Source organism: Lolium perenne, chromosome 3 (assembly GCF_019359855.2).
Source record: "Lolium perenne isolate Kyuss_39 chromosome 3, Kyuss_2.0, whole genome shotgun sequence".
NCBI lineage: Eukaryota > Viridiplantae > Streptophyta > Magnoliopsida > Poales > Poaceae > Lolium > Lolium perenne.
In genome coordinates, this window is record NC_067246.2 from 256,273,256 (window position 1) to 256,294,806 (window position 21,551).

At 41.9% G+C, this 21,551-nt stretch overlaps 1 protein-coding gene and 1 long non-coding RNA gene across 3 annotated transcripts; both read left to right on the forward strand.

Annotated features, from left to right (window-relative positions):
- The first annotated feature begins 1,307 nt into the window (after positions 1-1,307).
- LOC127344807 (probable LRR receptor-like serine/threonine-protein kinase At1g06840) lies at positions 1,308-12,637 on the forward strand. Of its 2 annotated transcripts, XM_051371141.2 has the most exons (21): positions 1,308-1,876; positions 2,980-3,138; positions 3,568-3,715; positions 4,309-4,380; positions 4,613-4,684; positions 5,422-5,565; positions 5,658-5,729; positions 5,849-5,920; positions 6,290-6,364; positions 7,362-7,430; positions 7,661-7,729; positions 7,799-7,870; positions 8,473-8,559; positions 8,639-8,707; positions 8,920-9,410; positions 10,018-10,170; positions 10,424-10,710; positions 10,895-10,946; positions 11,394-11,644; positions 11,805-11,939; positions 12,068-12,637. In XM_051371141.2, exons 2-21 carry the CDS (start codon positions 3,033-3,035, stop codon positions 12,419-12,421), a joined length of 2,850 nt encoding a protein of 949 aa, XP_051227101.1. In that variant the 5' UTR covers positions 1,308-1,876; positions 2,980-3,032; the 3' UTR covers positions 12,422-12,637. The 2 variants fall into 2 exon arrangements, with proteins under 2 accessions (XP_051227101.1, XP_071684556.1); XM_071828455.1 differs by lacking the exon at positions 10,018-10,170 and having other exon boundaries at positions 1,309-1,876.
- A 2,056-nt stretch (positions 12,638-14,693) lies between these two features.
- On the forward strand, positions 14,694-15,567 carry LOC139837648 (uncharacterized). Its single transcript, XR_011754240.1, has 2 exons — positions 14,694-14,926; positions 15,253-15,567. It is a non-coding gene; the product is annotated as an uncharacterized lncRNA (long non-coding RNA).
- The last annotated feature ends 5,984 nt before the right edge of the window (positions 15,568-21,551 follow it).

The window sequence follows — 21,551 nt, forward strand, 5'->3', positions numbered from 1 at the left end:
ACGGGCGACCGGGCGCGGCGGCTGCGAGGAGAGGAGCTAACGTAGCTCTAATACCATGTTAGGGTAATAGACTTGTTGTATTACCAAGGGGCCAAAAGCCACAATATATAGTACATGTACAGGTGCAAATATGCAGAAAGCCCCTAACATATGGAGAAAATACAATATACAGATATATACATCTAACAAAGACTAATTGAACTAGCATAATCATTATGTTCAAATCTCAAGCTGTTGAAATTGTTCATAATACGAAATAGCAACACCCTTAAACTACGGTTTTTCATCAAGAAAATTAACAATTTCCTATCGACCAAAGAATGCGTCGAGATTCCTCAGAAAGGGAGGAACACATGGAAATACCTGCAATAAAACAGTACAAAATGTAACGGAGTATATTGATTCATTTACTCTGCTTTAAATTTGTACAATGAAACGATTATCCCTTCGGTCTTCACCTTACACGATGGTGAACTCAGCTTAACATATGTCAAAATGGCCGAACTGTGCCCAACATTGGTGGTGAAATTCACGACCACGTGATTGGAGCAAGGACATGCTAGGGCGAGGTTTCTCAACCCTGAGTACAAATATCACAGCTCCAAAGACGATGCCTTCAGGAAAGATCAACCCGAAAATTCTAGATTTAGCGTACAAGGGTTTATATGCCGATGAAACTCCGGCTCAACCTCGAGACTTCCACCACATAGAAGATGTGGTGAGAGATGCCTTGCCACCGAAAGTTACCGGTTCCGCTAAAAGTAGTGTTGCAGGGTGCAGACACCGTTTGTCGATATGGGAATTGAAAACCTTGGTGATCCTCTAACACAGTTTTCGCCCCGGAGCGAAAACTGGAGTGGTAGGAGCTAGGGTTTAGTTTATGCACCGATTTTATATCCAAAGTCTCATTTGGGATCTAAAAAATAATAACCAACACTTTCCCGTACCTCTTTGGCTCTTTCTAAGCACTCCGCAATATGGAGCAACATCTTTGTTAGGGGTAAAGCATCGCTTTGTGAGGCAACATTTTGACAAATAGTAAAAGCTGGAGCGACATAGACCACTTCTTTAATTTAACTTTTCTACCGTGGACAATTCATCCGCAATTTGCAGTGCAACTTTTGTTGCACCATCGACCTCAGCAGCTGCTATCCCGCAATCAAACGGTCCATATCGTACTTCGTAGGAACAAACAATCCGAGAGTGCTCTCTAGGCAGCAGAGCGAGGTCAGCATCGCAATTCACAGCCACAAAGCCCACAAGAGCAAATCCAAACCGCGCGCGCTGGAGCCACCAACCCAACAAAAAACCCATCTCTCGACTCGTCGTGTCACTCCTGTATGAACAGGCGACAAGAAGAGAAGAAACGACAGCAGCAAGATGTCACTCCTCCACTTTTTTCTCTGCGACGACATATTCGCTTGTTTTGGCCCCTGCAATCCAGGAGGAGGCGTCAGAGTCGGCACGAGGCCTTTCTTTCGCTCCGTTCCACGGCGGTGGCGCGGCGGTCGCCGAGCCGTTGAACCGCGGCGGACGCGGGTGCCTGACCGAGCCTCGCCACTCCCCGACGCAACAATAGAATAAGCCAGCCAGCCGCGCCAATAAACTAGTGCTACTTCTACTCTGCTACTACTCCTCTCCTTCCTCTTCCGACCAACAACCCACTCGCACGCTCGCCGCTGGCCGCGCCGCAACCCCGAAGGAGGAGGTGGGGGCGGGTGGAAAGCCACCTGGAACAGTAGCAGCTACAAAAGCCGGACGCCTCCCTTTCCTTCCTTGCCGGTACTAGTCGCCGTCGGGGAGGAAGCGCCCGCTTCCGCATTTGCTCGCCGCCGGCCCGCGCCAGGGGGCTCTTCGGCCGTCTCCGGCCACCCAGGTGCTTGATTCATCTCCTCCTCTGCCTGCTTCTCATTATCCAAAACATTTCTTTTGCTTTGTCGCTGCTGTTCGATTGAGGTCCGCTGGGTGCAGCGGGATTTATGTCGGTTTTTTCAGTTAGTTTTCGATCCTCTCTTCGCTGTTATTTCTGGCGTCGAGTTCACCTCAAGTTTTTCTCTTGGATCAAAATTTCACTGCACGTTTTCGGTTCCCCCTTCTGCTGTTCATCATGTACTCCATTAAATTTGAACCACAATCACCGCAATAATCATGGAACGTCCCCGCAAAAAAACACAATTTTGGAACGGAGGGAGTAGCTTTCTTGGTCTCTTAATTCTTTTTGGATTCTAGTAACTTTCTCCATTTGCACCTTCCAGTTTCCAAGCTTTATCTGTCTGAAAACTCATAACCGAAAAAGTAACCGAATGAGATGCTCGCGCTAGCAACTAGCCAATACTTTGCGGAAACGTGCATGCTGTTGCCGTGCAAAATCAACCCTTTTACTCCTTTAACCTTGTGCACATACCCGTTGGCCTTAGCACGTCTGCTCAAGTCCCAATTGCTCATTCTGAAAACTGATAACTGAAAAAGTAACCGAATGAGATGCTCGCGCTAGCACTAGCCAATAGTAGTACTTTGCGGAAACGTGCATGCTGTTGCCGTGCAAAATTAACCCTTTTACTCCTATATATTTATATTTACTAGAACCTTGTGCATATACCGGTACCCGTTGGCCTTAGCACGTCTGCTAAAGTCCCAATTGCTCTCATCTCAACAAAAAGAAGTCCCAATTGCTGATTAGTATGGTCTTGCTGTCACCGTTAATGAATTTACTATAATCACCTCTGGAGTGTAAGTACTGTGCGAGCTGGCTTATTTTTCTCTAGTCAATGAAAGCAAGTTCATTTTGCTAGCTCTGGGCCATGTCTTCTCCCGAAATGCAGAGTTAGGCCATACACGTTGTTATTTGTTAATACGGATCAGAGTCAATGAAAATGCTTTCACACCTTAGATGCCAGGAATAAGCACCTTCATCCTGGAGGCATCAACCGTTGGAATGGTCAGTCCTAAGCACATGTTTCTTTCCTTGTTTATGATCAGACTTTTAGGGATACAAAGGGACGCCAAGTTGCTGCAGATTCTCTTGAACAGACATGGCCAGCTTTGGAGGGTTCCTCTATGCAGGGGCAGCAACCCTGCTTCTTTTGTGCATCTTTCATGTGGGTGTCGTAAGGGGACAGAGCATTCACCCTACTGAAGGTAACCTCTAGTTCTTAGTCACTATTTGCAGAAAATAACTCAAGGTGGTTTGCCAACTAGCTACCCCTTGGGCCCCTGAATATTAGCTTATCGAAGCACTGGATGCCATTCCCTTGTGTGCACGCCCTTGTTTGTGCAGATTTAATCAGAATTTTTTGTTGCATGTTTGGAAGTCTTGAAAGTATCTTGAAGAGCTCAGTTTTCTCATCTTGTGAAGTGTCCACTTATGTTCCAGTACTAATCAGTTAGACCCATGAACTAGTCCAAGAAGTTCACAAACTGCACCTAATCATACATATAATATCTCAGTACTACACATACTATTCTATTAGTAGTAGCCTAGTGGATATAACTAGATGATGGTTTTCATTGACATAATATATCAGTATTATCCTGCTGTACATTAAAATTTCCCTGTCTTACATGCAGCAAACGCTCTCAATGCTATCAAAGGAAGTTTAATTGATCCTATGAATAACCTCAAGAATTGGAATAGAGGAGATCCATGCAAATCAAACTGGACAGGAGTCATCTGCAACAAGATATCAAGTGACACATATCTTCATGTAACCCATTTGTATGGTTAACACGCCATCCTTATTTATATCGCACTTTACTTTTTCCGACATGTTAAGGTTAGCTTTAATATGGTCTTTCCGTGTACTTGTACATCGATCCCTCTACTGAAGCAATTAAACTTGCAAGTTGCAACAAACTACTGTTCACAGATAATAGCAACAACAATAAAAAGGAGCTTCCAAACTAAATAGAACTGAAAGAACAACTTGCTTTATTAGCTAGAGATCTTCCACATCTCCATTTTTTCTTTGAAGCATATATCCACGGCTTTAGTAAGTTTCTCCCATATTTTTTTTAGACCAAAGACCATGGCAGTCAAACCTTACAGCGAAACCTTAAAATGTCACTAAATCTCCCCCATGACATTGTTTTCAGCATTATCACTGCTGTAGATCCTCTTCTTTGTTTCAGGCTAAGTTTGCAATTCCTGGTCAAAATAAGGGTCATTTGCTGATGCATTTGTTGCTTTACTCTATGTTGTGTCTTAGAATCTGCTTGTTATTTATTATTTATAATTTTTGTATAATGCATGTTATACTGATGGCATATCATGTCCAGTTTTGTTTAATCATGTTTTTTTTGCCCACGTAGAGAATTGTTTAAGATGAATCTTTCTGGAACTTTGGCACCAGAGGTTGGTCTTCTGTCTCAGCTGACAAAATTGTAAGTATGATTTGCTGAACAGTTAAAGTTGCTAGCTGAATTTAGCAATTAAAATGTTTCTTCAATATTACCTCAAATAACCAGACGGAAAAATGATACCTGATCTGTCCCATTTGAACTGTTTCTTTCATGGCTAGTTCTTTATTCTGCATGTATGCTTTTCAGGTTGTACCATTAAGTACCCAACATATTACATATGTGAACTAACTTCTATTTTTTATTGTTTTGGAAGAGATTTTATGTGGAACAATTTGACTGGTAACATCCCGAAAGAGATAGGCAATATCACAACGCTCAGACTTTTGTAAGTTCCTCATATCTGAACTGACTTGTATACTTACATTTTCAATGTGGACCTGAACTCACCGTACTGTTTATCTTGCTAAGCAGAACTTTAAGCACCTACCCTGTGTGCCTAAAATGGCACAACATTTATATCGGCAAATATATTTGGTTTAACGTTTGCACTTAGCCTTTGTGTTTTGGTCCCATCTTTTGGATTTTAGATAGTTAGACACACAATGTTCCAATCTTCTATTGTTTTCTAAAGATGCATTAAATGGGCTAAACGGTGTGGCTTTGGACCTACAAAAAACTTTCCAAATGCCTATTTTCTTTCAAATATACTCCCTTCATTCCAAAAATAAGTGTCGCAGATTTGTTTAGATATGCCTGTATCTAGACACGTTTTAGTGTGTACATACATGCGAATCTAGACAAATCTCTGACACTTATTTTGGAACGGAGGGAATATATGTACATAAGTCACAAGGCACCTAGATTACTAGGCAGTTTTGTATATATCTGATTTTTTACTTCATCTCAATTAGCGTATCACATATCTGAAGTTTTCCTGCTCTTATGTCAACATTTGTTGGGCGGATCACTTTTCTTACCCTTCTACACTCACCATTGTCGAAACAGTAATAGATGTTACTGTCTAGTTTTTTTTTCAGTTCTGCATGGCAGATGAGTACAATTTTTCTAAATGCAATTAAACATTCAGAATAATCTTCACTGTTAATACCTCATATTTTCCAGAACTTTGAATGGTAATCAACTATCTGGTTCCATACCAGATGAGATTGGCTATCTCCAGAAGTTAAACAGATTACAGATTGACCAAAACCAAATATCTGGGCCCATACCTAAATCGTTTGCCAATTTAACAAGCATGAGGCATCTGTAAGTTTCAAGATCATAATCTTCCCGCTTTCATTCCTATGTTGCTTCTTATTTAAGCTTCCTCATAATCTTGACTCTCCGTTTATCTATAGTCACATGAACAACAATTCATTAAGTGGGCAAATCCCATCAGAGTTATCCAGAATGCCTGTGCTCCTTCATCTGTAAGTGGACCACTGCTTTTGTTGATTTATTCTGAGTTCTGAGCTTTTCTTTTTTCTCCCTATTATTTATTCTGCTGCATGGGTTGTATTTACACTCATATACTACTGTAAACTTGCAGTCTTGTGGATACCAATAATTTATCTGGACCTCTTCCTCCGGACTTAGCGAAGACGCCTAGTTTGAAAATATTGTAAGTACATTTTGTGTAAATATATGAGACTTCTTTGACATAGAAAAGTTAAATTTATATCAGAATGCGTTGTGGATTTTTCAGAGAGTATATGTATATCTGATGCTGGTATCATGATGATTACTTTAGTTTTTCTCATCTAAGAAGATTAAGTAATGCTGCAGCCTGCATATTTCAGGAACTCTATGATATAACTTTACTGCTGTATTAAACGTTGCTGACATGTAATAGGTTTTACTCTGCTTGTGTTAATGAACAATACAAATATTTTTCTCTCAGAATGGTTCTCTCTTCTTTTAGATAAATTTGATACTCACTTAGCTAACAACTTTCATTTCTTATATCTGTATGTTTTTTTTTTACTTCTAGTCAGGCTGATAATAATAACTTCAGTGGAAGTTCCGTCCCTGCTGCATACAACAACATACAGACACTTTTAAAGCTGTGAGTACAGCCCCTTTCCTCCATACTGTCGTTTCCTTCAATTTAGTTTGATTTCAACTGCAATCATATTACTAAGAAAGACAGACTTAGATAGTTAATATAAGATGTTTGAGTGGATAAAATCGGTGTTCAGTAGACAAAATTTGTTTGAAATGTGTGTGTAGAGACATGAAATATGAGTAAACCCCAGAAGAATTGTGTGCAGTAGACACTTTAGGTGTACTAGTGTACTTCATTCCGAATTAGCACTTCTGGAAGTCTTGAAAAGAACTCCCAAAAGAAAAACCAGAAACATTGACACAACTTGCAGCTACCATCTCACAAAACTTCAACTCCAAATCCCATCTACACATGGACAAGTTAAAACCCAAATCATGTTGTGGATAATACCAAACTAAGAGTTCTTCAAAGTGTCTAAGTATTTGCAGAAGGATTTGTAGTTGGACAGAATTAAGATTTGAAAACTTGATGCATGCAGATTTCTTCTGTGTCAATGATGTCGATTTTTTTCATATTTATCCTGACATTTAGAGATTCTAATTTATTTCCATGTAATTTGATTTAAAAGAGAAGCTGTTTTAGTTACAAGAGTTGTGCAAGGCTTTGGCGAACATATGCCAAGGCCTGATATAAGGGAATACAACACATGCGACAAAAACAGTAAAGCCTACTCTGACAGTGGTTAGTGCAACAGGTGGTGGAATGCACTCCGCCATGATGTGAAGCCATTGCCTGCATATCGTAGTTCTCCCCTAGAAGATCCTCCAATTTCTCTCATGCGACATGAACCATAGGGTTAGATGGGTATTTCTTTTGGGTTCGTTGATATTTGGTTCAGACATAGAGTAAATCTTACGTATTTGGGAAAATGTCCCCTTGTCCAATTAATCAGGCCCTCAGTCTATGTAGACAATTCATTTGTAACGTCCATTCTATATCATACACAAACTCAAATCAAGATATGTTTTCAAGTTCATAATCATTTTCATGTTACCAGGAGTCTAAGGAATTGCAGTTTGCAAGGAGTTATTCCTGATCTAAGTGGCGTACCTGAATTTGGCTATCTGTAAGTCCAAATAAAAATAAATGCTGCAATTTCATTTCATTCTTTGCTATTTTTGATATCCTACTATCAGGTAGTATCTTTTTTGTTAGTTCGTACTAGCACTTTTGGAACAATTTTTTTATCCACAGTATGTTTTCTGAATATTTTCTCTCGATAAAATTGCCCATTCAGTTTACGACATGCAGGAGATTATTCTGCATCTCTTTGCTAATTCTGGCATGCAATTTCAGGGATCTTAGCTGGAACCAACTGACAGGATCTATACCAACTAATAGGCTCGCTTCAAATATCACTACAATGTATGTTGCTCTTGGTAACCTTATTATGTGCTTCTTTAAATAAGAAAACTAACTTCTAGTTTCTTGCAGAGATTTATCGCATAACTTTCTTAATGGAACTATTCCGGCAAACTTCTCTGGGCTGCCTAATCTTCAGTTCTTGTAAGTAATGTTTAACTTACAAGACACTTATCCAACCACCTGTGCTTTTCTGGAGTGCTAGCTAACCTATCATGCCATTCAAGATGGATGTGTTCCCTGTTGAACTACAACTTAATACGTTTCTTTTGCATAACAACTAGTGATTGAAAAGAAAAGTTGTCAAAACTGATCCTAGCGTGTGCTTGTTGCCTAGGTTTGTGTTTTTTTTTTCTTGTGACAAAACCGTTTGTGATTTTCTTGCAAATTAACTTGCTGTCCCATTTAATGAAAACTGAAAAGATGAGCAAAGGTTTTGAGCGTTCTCTACAAAAACTGAACCTACTTTACAAGAACAAGTATGTCGGCCAGCAGTAATTGATAGAACTACATATGAAGGTGTCACTTTACAGTATAGATTTTGCACTTGATAGAACTGCATGAAAATCACAATTCATGTGCCGGAACCTTAATTTACATTTCTTGCGTTTGTACTTTTTTTTTCCTCTTTTCACTCTTTGGTTGCCATAGGTTTTTGTTGGGTTTCATCTCTAGCCTACCCCGAATTGCTTGGGACAAAAGGCTTTGCTGTTTCTGTTGTTGTATATGAAGATGTCGTTTTACAGGTCAGTTGAAGCGAACAATCTCGATGGCGCTGTTCCATCGGCAATCTGGAGTAACATCACTTTTACGGGAAACAGAAGCCTTGTTCTGTATGATACTCTTCGCAAATGTACTTTCTGCTAATCTATTTGAGATATGAATGTGTAATGTATTTTTGTGACACTGCAGGGACTTTCAAAACAACTCCCTTGACACTATTCCGGCTGCATTTGAGTCTCCAAAAGCTGTCATTCTTCTGTATGTACTTCCTTATCAGTTCATACTTCCTGCATACATATATAGATATCCCAGTTTCAGCTGTATGGTTTGCTTGGAGTATGGAAATTTCATTGATAAGCTTAATGCAGATCCAATAATACAGACAAATATAATACTGATCACAAGAACTTGTAAACCAAATCATTTCTCTTTCTGGTGTGACAATAATCATTACCATCGTTATTCTACAGGCTTTCTGGAAACCCTGTTTGTGACACTTCTAATGCAGCTCGGGCAGCCGGACTTTGTCAACCCACATCTGTAAACGAAGCACCATCTGGACCACAAGTTAGTATAGACTGTTTTCCTTGTCCGAAGGATAAAACTTATGAATACAATCCATCTTCCCCTATACCTTGCTTCTGTGCTGTGCCTCTCGGAGTTGGATTTCGGCTGAAGAGTCCAGGGATCTCAGACTTTCGCTCATACAAAGAAGCCTTTGAGATCGACTCAACGTCTTTATTGAGCCTGAGTATTTACCAGCTATACATTGAGCAGTACATATGGGAGGCTGGTCCAAGGCTGAATATGCATCTGAAGTTATTCCCAAATAATACAAGTTTATTCACTATGTCGGAGGTTATGCGGCTCAGGGAATTACTTGCTGGATGGGAGATTACTCTATCAGATACTTTTGGTCCGTACGAGCTTCTCAATTTCACGCTTGGTTCCTATGCAGACGGTATGTTGAATTTACTTTGCACCAAAAGATGCCACTCACAATTCTACCAATTAAACAATTACTTTGGCAAACAGGCAATGTGATATTAACAGAGTTTTTACAACTGTTTCTTATGCTAATGGAATCGAAATCCATGAATTTTTAAATTTGATTTTCCTACCATATGAGATAATATACACTATAGAGTTCAATTTTTTAAAATAATTGCACGTTACATGATAAACTTTGTTATTTTTTGCGTTCTTCCAGCGTATGTCCCATGATTTTTTTGTGGTTATTTTTATGAGATAATTGTCATCCCTTATTCAAGCCCAATAATACCTCAAAGAAGGCTCGCTCATGATGGGTGCAGAAAAGTAAGTAGGGAGATTATCCAATTCTTAGGGTTCATGCGAACGAAACTCTCCTAAGAGATGGGAGGACCTCTCCACAGAATGAAAACACCGAGATCTTTTCAAAAGGCGCGCCAGTTTAACGAGGAATTTAGAAGAAAAAATCTTGTTTTAAAATTTACCACTTCATGGTCCATACTGATTCTGCTGTACAAAATACTCCATATAATTTTATGATTCACTAGTTTATTGGTTTGCCTCTTTTTGCTTTGCAGAATTTCCAGACGTGATGTCATCAGGTTTAAACAAGGGTGTACTAGCAGGGATTTTGGTAGGAACGATTACTGCTGCTATTGTAGTATCTGTGGTTTTTACAATTTTTGTAATGAGAAAACGGTCAAAACGTCGAACAGTTTCGAGGCGGTCATGTAAGTCATCACATTTGTTTAATGAACATATCTTTCCATGTGCTACATATAAAAACCTTGTTGTCTGACGAATTAGAAACGCCTTGCTGCTTCACCTGGCAACTATATAGGAGCATCTTTCTTTTAGTAGGATAAGGAGCTACGACATGTCAACGTCTAGCATGTTTCAACTATATATAGCAAGTAAATTTATAGTATCGCAGTAGCCATTATATTCAGTCCACAACATCTGAAGAAGCAGATTATTTTGCAGTACTGTCGAGGTTCTCTGTCAAGGTCGATGGTGTGAGATGCTTCACATTTGAAGAAATGGCTAAAGCAACCAATGATTTCGATGATTCAGCTGAAGTTGGTCAAGGAGGTTATGGAAAAGTCTATAGAGGAAATCTAGATGATGGAACAGCCGTTGCAATCAAACGAGCACATGAAGATTCTCTGCAAGGTTCAAAGGAATTTTGCACAGAAATAGAGCTGCTGTCAAGATTGCATCATCGTAATTTGGTATCCCTGATTGGCTATTGTGATGAAGAAGAGGAACAGGTGTGTGTCTCAGTTTTCAAATCAAATACACATATATTGTTGAAATTCGTATATTGGTAATGTCGTGCTAAGCATGCTTATGCTTAGGGTTCTCCAGTGACCTCAGATCTGCTTAGTTAGTCTTATATTGTAAAGTATCTGCAGACCATGGGATCTGCTGCTGATAGAGAATTGTGTTTTGCAGATGTTGGTGTATGAATTCATGCCAAATGGCACCCTACGTGATCATCTTTCTGGTGCGTAAGCGGCATGTATTCACGCGTTTATGATTTTCTTGTTTCATCTCACCTGATATAACCATGTCTTTTTACATTAGTACTTTTTTATCCTCAAACTATTTAGTGTGTTCATCAGTGATGCATGCTATTATATTACTCCCTTTGCTTTTATTTACCCTGTGTTTTGGATATAGTCAAAGTCAAACTTAACAATGACCAAACAAGTAGTAAAAAGTAGCAACATTCATAATACCAAGTTTATATAATATGAAAATACATTTTGTGGTGGTTCTAGTAATACTAATATTGTATTTTAGATGTTGATACTTTTCTCTACATATTTGATCAAACATGACAAAGTTTGACTTTGACCAAACCCAGAACACAGGGTAGTATATGCTTTTTTTTTATAACCGAAAACAAATTGGGTGTCAAGCACCTAATCTAATTTGACACTTTGTGCAGTAACTTCTAAAAGACCTCTGAACTTCAGTCAGAGGTTGCATATTGCAATGGGCGCTGCAAAGGGAATCCTCTATCTACACACCGAGGCAGATCCCCCTATATTCCACCGCGATGTCAAGGCCACCAATATTCTATTGGACTCTAAGTTTGTAGCGAAGGTGGCTGACTTTGGTCTTTCAAGACTTGCTCCGGTCCCGGATATTTCAGGAACATTGCCAGCTCATATCTCCACTGTTGTCAAGGGCACTCCAGTAAGTCTTAGTACACCTAGTAATGTAGGAAGAGCTGTACTCAATATGATCTAATTACTGATGTTCCATGCTAGACAGCAGGAAACAGCTGAGCCTACTTATATGTAATTTGTAGTATGAAAGCTCGGTTGATCATATCTGTCCTCTTCATTTTTGGCAGGGCTATCTTGATCCAGAATACTTCCTGACTCATAAATTGACAGAAAAAAGTGACGTTTATAGCCTCGGTGTTGTGCTTCTTGAACTATTGACCGGGATGAAGCCAATCCAGTTTGGCAAAAACATCGTCAGAGAGGTACAGAGGTTCCCACCCTGATCCGTACCTAATGTACTGCTTGAGATATTGATTTATTTTTACCTTCTGTAAGAATCAGTAGAATTTTATGACCGAACTACTAATATATAATGTGTTTCTTACTGTAGGTAAACTCGGCTTACCGATCTGGAGACATTTCTGGAGTCATCGACAGCCGGATGTCCTCATGCCCTCCGGAATGCGCCACAAGGTTCCTCTCACTGGCCTTGAAATGCTGCCGGGACGAGACTGATGCGAGGCCTTACATGGCCGAGATCGTCAGGGAGCTGGATGGCATCCGGAGCGTGTTGCCTGAAGGGGAGGATCTCTTCTCCTCAACCTCCATGGTGGCAGGCTCTTCGGCCGCACTGACAGATTCTGGATCCATGTCCCTGACAGGGGAGATATTTGACTCATCCCATGCCTCCAACAGCGGCCACGCCAACAGCGGCATCCCTTCCGGGACAGTGGCTCCTCGTTAGCATCACTGGCCAGTGTTTTTTTTGTGTGTTGTAAATGGGCGTAGATGGTAGGCATGTCAGCAATTCTGTACATGGAATGGGTGTTGTTTTGTTTGAAGATCAGGGTGTGAAGTACTACGTTAGGATGTAATGCATTATTGATAGACAGTTAGACACTGCTGACTGAACGCTAACTAAATCTTTCTGGGCAGATTGGCTAGAAAACTCCATCGATTATTCTCTGCTTTTGGTAAGCCCGAACACAGATTCATAAGGAAATGGAACAGATTCAGAAATATTCAGAGTAAACAAGAAATTTAGCTACTTTCAGATGATAGATTAGCTGGCGTTTCAAGGTTTACAAAGACGAGTTTGCCAATAGCCAGAACAACGGTGGTAGATTACATGCTCGGCTACGAGCTAGATATCCATGGCGAGTGATGACAAGCAAGTGAGCAGACGAAGAAAAGGTAAACTGAAGATAAAGTGAGCTGGTTAGAAGTGTTAAGTTTTTTTGTGATGCGTTGGATCACAAATGAACAGCTACGGATGGACATGACAAGCAAAGTAGTAAGTTAGTTAACAGAATCTTCATAAGACAAGATGGACATGTGACAAGCAAAGCAGTAAGTTAGTTAACCGAATCTTCATAAGACAGTTCGTCGGGTAGACAGTTCGTTGGGTAGACAGTTCCTTACAATTCCCCGTCGTCAAGAATATGCTTTTCCTCAAGGCTGGAAGTCAGAGAATACTTTTTGGATGAAGTTGTAGTCCTCCCAAGACCCAAGTAGTTGAGTCATTTAGTAAGTTGATTAGCCACCGGACAATAGGCACACCGACATCTCCTTGTTTCCTCGGTATCAGTTTTCTGTTCAAAACGGTTTCAGGGTCAATTTCTGTTGGATAACTGTTGGTGTATCTGTTGGGTTGTCTTCTTGTTCTCTGTTGTGGCCCATCTGGCCCAGCCCAGTCCTGACCTATATAAGGTGCTTCTATCTCTGTAACCCTAAGAAGAGAGAGTTCCTCCCTGCAGCCTCCTTCTACCTCAGGTTAGGCTCTCATCTCTATCCACATGGTATCAGAGCAAGGGGCAGTGAGGGCAGCGACGGGAAGGACTGCTGATCTAGAAGCCTAGTCTGTTGTGGCAGCTAGGAGGAAGAGGAAGAGGAAGGGAGTAGGCTGATGCGGTGGCTGGGAGGAAGAGGAAGGGAGCAGGCTGCTGCGGCGGCAAGGAGTGGAAGGCAGTGACAAGTAAGGAGACGAAGAGGGCATCCTGCGGGTAAGCCCTTTGGTGTTTCTGAGAGGTTAGTTTGGTGTCAAGCATGGGGGACAACGGGGATTTGACCAAGGCTCTGGAGAAGCTAGCAGAACTTATCACTACCAAAGGAGATGGAGGAGGATCTGCTGGAGGGGGAGCAATCGTTCTCCATACCGATATCGGTCAGAAACTTGAGCTGCCGGCGAATGAAATCAAGTTGGAAGGAGTGGCCAACTATCTCCGGTGGTCACGGAGGGCGCTGTTGATTCTGAACTCGAAAGGGCTGGATGAACGTGTGAGTGGTGAAGCTGCAAAACCAGCAGACAAGACTAGTCCGGAATGGAAAAAGTGGAATGCCATAAATTCTCTGATCGTGGCATGGTTGCTTAACTCTTTGGTTCCTAATATTGCTGCTTCTGTAGAGGCACTCACAAAAGCTTCAGAGGTATGGGACACCCTATCAAATCTCTATTCTGGAAAGGGGAACATTATGTTGATTGTTGAGATTGAAGATAAAGTGCATAACTTGCAACAAGGAAACAAAACTGTGATGGCATATGTGGCTGAGTTGCAGCATCTTTGGGGAGATTTAGATCATGTTGATCCTCTAGAACTTGCCCATGGGGAATGTGTGAGTGCTGATGCAAGCTGGATTGAACGTCGGCGAGTCATGAAGTTCTTGAAAGGTCTTAATCAAGATTTTGAGGGGAGAAGGGCTGCTTTGCTGCATCAAACCACTACCCCTTCTCTCAAAGAAGCCATTGCTGCTATGTCCAGAGAGGAAGTGCGTCTGAATATGACAAAGGGAAGCGATTATGTCCCTCATCCGACCTTCTACACAACCGAGAGACAAGAGATGAGAGACTGTTATACGTGTGGACAGAAGGGACACTTGAAGCATCAGTGTACCTCCTTTGCTACACCCAGTAGGGGGAGAGGAGGATACACTCATGGCAGAGGAAGCTACAGAGGAAGGGGTGATGGAAGAGGTGGTGGACAACAGTATGGCAGAGGTTTTGGATAGCCATATGGACACCAGTATGGCAGAGGTGTTGGACAACCATATGGACATCAGTATGGCAGAGGTGTTGGACAACCATATGGACAACAGTATGGCAGGGGTGGTGGACAGCAGCATGCTATAGCACCCAAGGCACATATGGCAGCAGCTTCAGAGCCAACTTCCAGTACCTCTCATGGACAATCAAAGGAAGGACAAAATGAAGCAACCTTTGGGAACTTTGCTCACTATGTCTACAAAGATGAAGGTAATATTAATAGAGTTTCTATAGCTACTCATAATGCTAATTCAGATTGGATTCTTGATTCTGGAGCATCCAAACATGTTACTGGGAATATTAGTGAGTTTGACTCTTATACTCGGTATCCTCCCACACATAGAGGCACTATCCAAACAGAAGATGGCACAACACAATCTATAAAAGGGGAGGGGTCGGTGCAATGTACACCCAACATAAAATTGTCATCAGTTCTACATGTTCCTGCTTTTCCAGTAAATCTGCTATCTCTAAGTGCCTTGATTAATCAGCAGGACTACCGTATAATAGTTGATAGATACATGTGTTTAATTCAGGAAAGGGAGAGCAGCAAGAAGATTGGGACTGCAACCAGGCATAGAGGTCTTTGGCACATAGATCGTGACAAGATGGGGCATGATGCTAGTTCTGTGCTTGCTGCGATTGTTGGAGGAAAGGAGAGTATGGCACTAGTTCATCATTGTCGAATGGGCCCACATGGCGTTTGATAAAATGTTTCGAGTTTTTCCTGATGTAATGGATGGAGTGGACAAAACCAAATTATGTTGTGATGCCTGCGAATATGCTAAGCATACGAGAACCTCTTATGTTAGTAGAGGGATCAGGAGTGTATCCCCATTTGTGTTAGTGCACTCTGATGTATGGACGTGTCCTGTTGTGTCAGTAAGTGGCATGAAGTACTTTGTGACTTTTATTGACTGCTATTCCAGAATGACTTGGATTTATCTTATGCGTCACAAAGATGAAGTGTTCACTTGTTTTCAGAGTTTTTGTGCCTATGTAAAAAACCAATTCAATGTTCAGGTGCAAGTGATCAGAACTGATAATGGTACTGAATATATCAGCAAACCTTTTGCTTCTTTCTTATCTTCGCAAGGTATACTGCACCAGACTTCATGTCCTGACACTCCTCCCCAGAATGGAGTTGCTGAGTGGAAGAATAGGCACATCCTTGAAGTGGCTCGATCTCTTATGTTTACCATGAATGTTCCCAAATTCTTATGGAGTGAAGCAGTTATGACTGCTACGTATTTGATCAACAGAATGCCTTCAAAGATTCTAGGTATGCAGTCTCCTTGCCAACTCCTTCTAAATAACAATGACTTTGTTGTACCACCCAAACTCTTTGGCTGTACATGTTTTGTAAGGGATCACAGGACATCTGTTGGCAAGCTAGATCATCGGGCTATCAAATGTATCTTTATTGGCTATTCCTCCAGACAAAAGGGTTACAAGTGTTGGAGTCCCACTGACAGGAGGACATTTGTGAGCATGGATGTTACGTTTCGTGAGTCAGAACCATTTTATGACGGTGAGAGTGATCTTAGTGGCTTGTTCCAGGGGCTTGACCATCTTGGTGATGCTCAAGAGGGGGAGCAACAGTAAGGTGGTGATCAAGAACATCAAGGTGGTGATCAAGAGCAGCAAGATGGTGACCAACATCAACATACAATTTCCTATTGTTGCGGAGATTCCTGCAATTCCTGGTACACGTACACTACCTAGACCCGTACCACCACAAAGATGGCTGCAGAATCCACTTGTGTACTCTAGAAGACAAGTACAAAGGGAACAAGTAGATGCACTAGAGGATCAACAAGACCAGGGGCAGGGAGAGCAACCCATTGGACCTGAAAATCAAGGAAGCACAAGTGTAGATTCTGCTGAGGAGAATCAATCTCAGACTGAGTCCAATAATAGCCTAGACTTGCCAATTGCAATAGGAAAAGGGGTAAGGAAAGTTGGGCCCCCAAAGCATTGTCACCCTCTTTTCGGGCTTTTGTTGCTTCGCTGCAAACTGTATCTGTTCCTAAGGATTGGAAGGCGGCCAGGTTGGACCCGAGATGGTGCAATGCAATGATGGAAGAATTAGAGACATTGAAGAAAAATAAAACATGGGAGTTGACATATCTCCCTAAAGGAAAGAATGCAGTAGGCTGTAAGTGGATCTATTCTTTAAAACAAAATGCAGAAGGAAAAGTGGAGAGGTATAAGGCAAGACTTGTGGCAAGAGGATATAGTCAGACTTATGGCATTGACTATGATGAGACGTTTGCACCAGTGGCAAAAATGAGCACGGTCAGAATATTGATCTCTTGTGCAGCAAATTTCGGATGGCCCTTGCATCAACTTGATGTCAAAAATGCATTTCTGCATGGTGATCTTCAAGAGGAGGTGTATATGGAGATGCCACCAGGATTTGTCAGACCTGAAACTAAAGGAATGGTATGTAGACTAAAGAAATCTCTATATGGTCTCAAACAATCTCCATGGGCCTGGTTTGACAGGTTTAGACAAGTGGTATGTGGCATGGGATATGGTCAATGCAATGGAGACCATACCTTATTTTACAGACATTTTGAGCAGAAAATCACTATCCTTGTTGTGTATGTTGATGATATTATTATCACGGGAGATGATGATGTGGAAATCGCAAAACTGAAAGGATGCTTGAGTCAAGCCTTTGAGGTGAAAGATTTGGGAAAACTTAAATACTTCTTTGGAACAGAAGTTGCAAGATCGTCAAAAGGGATATCACTATCTCAAAGAAAGTATACATTGGATCTCTTAGATGATATGGGCATGCTGGGGTGCCGAGTGGCTTCAACACCTATTGACCAAAATAATAAAATCACAGCAGAGTCTGGAGAACCCATAGACAAGGAGAAATATCAAAGACTTGTTGGAAGACTAATATACTTATGCCACACAAGACCAGATATATCATTTGCAGTGAGTGTAGTAAGTCGCTATATGCATGATCCTGTTGGATAATTAGGCACAATTTCCGTGATTAATTCCAGAATATAAAACATGATGGCAGCAACTACTAACATGTGAAACTCAAACATACTAGATGCATTAATCAACATGAGTAGCAGCAGCGCAAACGGTAAAGCATCCATCGCTAAACAGATCGAGATATGTCGCACGTACCGATCTGGTGGAGGTGGCGGTGGAGGTGTAGCAGATGATGTCGCGACGAACGTTGTTGATGACAACGTTGTTGACGACAGGGACGACGGGTCGAAGTAGACGGCGTTGAAGACGACGGTAGGCAGCACCGCCCGACTTGGACGGAAGGCGACCCGTGATGAAGAGCTTGAGCAGTCGCGCAGAGCGCTTCCCAAAAACCTAATTCGCCCTCTCCCGTACAGGATCGCAAGGACGAGTGGTTCCGGAGACCTGCTCTCCCGTTCGCCGATGTACGTCGGCTCGCGGGATGGAGTAGGCTACGATGGCGGCGCAAGCAGAGAGAGGTGGAAACCCTAACTCGTGTATTGGATATGCCGGGCAGGAGATTATATAGGCTCGGGAAACCCTAGGCAACGTGGGCCATGCCCACGATAGCCCACGATCCGGGAGCGACCCGAACCGACTAACTGCGACGCGTCCGTCTAGTTTTCCTGAGCTGCAAAAAGTAAGGAAAGTCTCGGCTCGAGGCTCAATCCACTCACCACGAGCGCGTCGTGACGTGTCGTGTCGTGTCGTGTCGCGACGAGACGAGACGAGACGAGCGAGCGAGGAGGAGGAGGAGCGCGCGTGTAGCACTCCTATTCTCACTCACTTACTAGTGGTGGAACAACCCACCTTATAAGGTGGTCTAACTTCCTCCCAACTTTCCATGTGGGACTAAACTTCCCACCTCTTGCCACTCCCTAGTGAGCTACCACCAACTTGGGCTCAAACTCACAAGGCTGCCACTAAGTGGGCTTTGAGATTTATAGGGAAAATCTGAAATCTAGTATGGGCCACCAAATGTGGGCCCAATATTTCAACAATCCCCCGCCAGATCTCAAATCCCCATTTAGAGATTTACCAATACTCGCTGCTTGTTTATATACCAGTGTTTCAGCGGAGACTGTTAAGTTGAACTTCCGCCTAGAACCTTAAGCTACATCCATTCACACTTGAACAATGGACTAAGCCTTGAATTGCAAGTTTTGCGTGAATAGGGTTTCACTCAAAGTCATGACCAGTACATGGCTGCCAGTAGCCTACCCCGCGGGTGAAGCATATGCGTCATACTTCGTGGTCTCTTCATGAGTTTACTAGAGATCACCCAAATCTCATAGATTGCGACGTTTAACAATCGAACTCATATAGGTGTGTTATTTCAAGAATACTCTGTAGGACAGCATCTTTGCTAAAATAGCCAACATAAACACATTACGGCTTGTTGCCAACCTGCCTTACATCAATTGAGAGTTGTGCATCTTCACATAGAGAGGGTTACATAATACTCTCCTCAATTAAACCACTAGTTTGTTCTTCCCAGGTCCTAATTCACGGGATCTCCGATCACAAAGGTTGGGTTACCACTATGACGTAACATCAACGGGTCTCAAACCCATCTCCCTCGATGCACTTTCTATCACATTACGTGATAGTCCCTTTGTAAAGGGATCTGCCAGGTTTTTGTCTGTTTGAATATATGTAACAGTTATTACTCCGGAGTTTCGCAATTTCCTGACAGACTTCAAACGTCTCTTGACGTGTCTTGATGACTTCGCGTTATCCTTAGAATTGTTCACTTTGACAATTACAGTTTGATTGTCACAATTCAAAAGGATTGCCGGAACAGGTTTTTCAACCACAGGCAAGTCCATCAAGAGCTCACGCAACCATTCTGATTCAATAGTGGTTGTGTCTAAAGCAGTAAGTTCTGCTTCCATAGTTGACCTCGTCAATATGGTTTGCTTGCAAGATCTCCATGACACTGCGCCACCTCCAAAGGTAAATACATACCCACTTGTGGCGTACAGATCAGCTACATCTGAGATCCAATTCGAATCACTATATCCTTCAAGCACAGCTGGGTGCCCTGAATAGTGAATCCCATAACTCATTGTACCACATAGGTAGCGCATGACCCTATCAAGTGCATGCCAATGATCAGTACCCGGGTTTGACATGAACCTACTCAACTTGCTAACAACAAAAGAGATGTCGGGTCTAGCCACGCTCGCTAAGTACATGAGTGAGCCAACAATCTGAGAATATCTCAATTGATCTATGGCAATCCTCCGGTTCTTGCGTAGTGTCACACTGGGATCATAAGGTGTTGAAGAAGGCTTGCTATCAATATAGCCGAACCGGCTCAAGATCTTCTCAACATAATGGAATTGCGTTAGAGTAATCCCACTCTCGTTCTTAATCAGCTTGATGTTCAGAATCACATCAGCTTCTCCCAGATCTTTCATATCAAAGCTCTTTGACAAGAAAGACTTGACCTTGTGTATTACTTTCATGTTTGTACCGAAGATCAGAATATCATCCACATACAAACATAGTATAACACCTTCGCCCCCACCATGGCGATAGTAAACGCACTTGTCAGCCTCATTGACAACAAAGCCTACAGAAGTTAAAGTTCTGTCAAACTTCTCATGCCATTGCTTAGGTGCTTGTTTGAGGCCACATAAAGATTTCAGCAACTTGCACACCTTTCTTTCTTCATCTTTTACTACAAACCCATCAGGCTGATCCATATAGATTTCCTCTTCCAACTCTCCATTAAGGAAAGCTGTCTTTACGTCCATTTGATGAACGATAAGACCATAGGAGGCAGCCATGGATAGTAGTACTCGAATGGTGGTAAGTCTAGCGACAGGTGAATAGGTGTCGAAGTAATCTTCGCCTTCTCTCTGTGTGTAGCCTTTCGCTACAAGCCGTGCCTTGTACTTTTCAATAGTACCATCAGGTCTTAGCTTCTTCTTGAACACCCATTTGCAGCCTACTGGCTTGCATCCATGGGGTCATTCTGACAACTCCCAAGTTCCATTAGAAAGAATCGAGTCCATCTCATTATGAACAGCTTCTTTCCAGTCATCTGCATCTGGAGATGCATATGCCTCTGCAATGGATGTGGGAGTATCATCCACAAGGTACACAATGAAATCATCACCAAAGGATTTTTCAATCCTTCGTCTCTTGCTCCGTTTAGGAGTTTCATTGTCATCCTTCTCAGTAACATTCTCATGTGATTGTTCAAAATACTCATTAGATGTTCTAGACTCAGGAATTATCTCAGTAGAAATTCTAGCAATGCTATGCATATCTTTCATAGGAAACATATTCTCAAAAAATGTTGCATCACGAGATTCCATAATAGTATCAACATGCATATCAGGTACCTTGGATTGAACTACTAAAAATCTATATCCTACACTCCGCGGAGCATAACCTAGAAAGATACAATCCACAGTCTTTGGTCCAAGTTTGCGCTTCTTAGTAATTGGAATATTGACTTTCGCCAAACATCCCCATGTGCGCAAATACGAAAGTGATGGTTTTCTCCCAGCCCACTCCTCGTAAGGGGTTTTATCTTTATTCTTGTTAGGAACTCTATTCAGGACATGACATGAAGTCAACAAAGCCTCCCCCCACCATGCCTTTGATAAACCAGCAGTGGCTAACATGGAATTCACCAATTCAGTCAGCGTGCGGTTTTTCCTCTCGGCAACCCCGTTTGATTGGGGTGAATAGGGAGGCGTCCTCTCATGAATAATGCCATGTTCCTCACAGAATTCATCAAAGATTTTAGGAAAATATTCGCCACCACGATCCGACCTAAGACGCTTGATCTTTTTCTCTAGTTGATTTTCAACTTCGG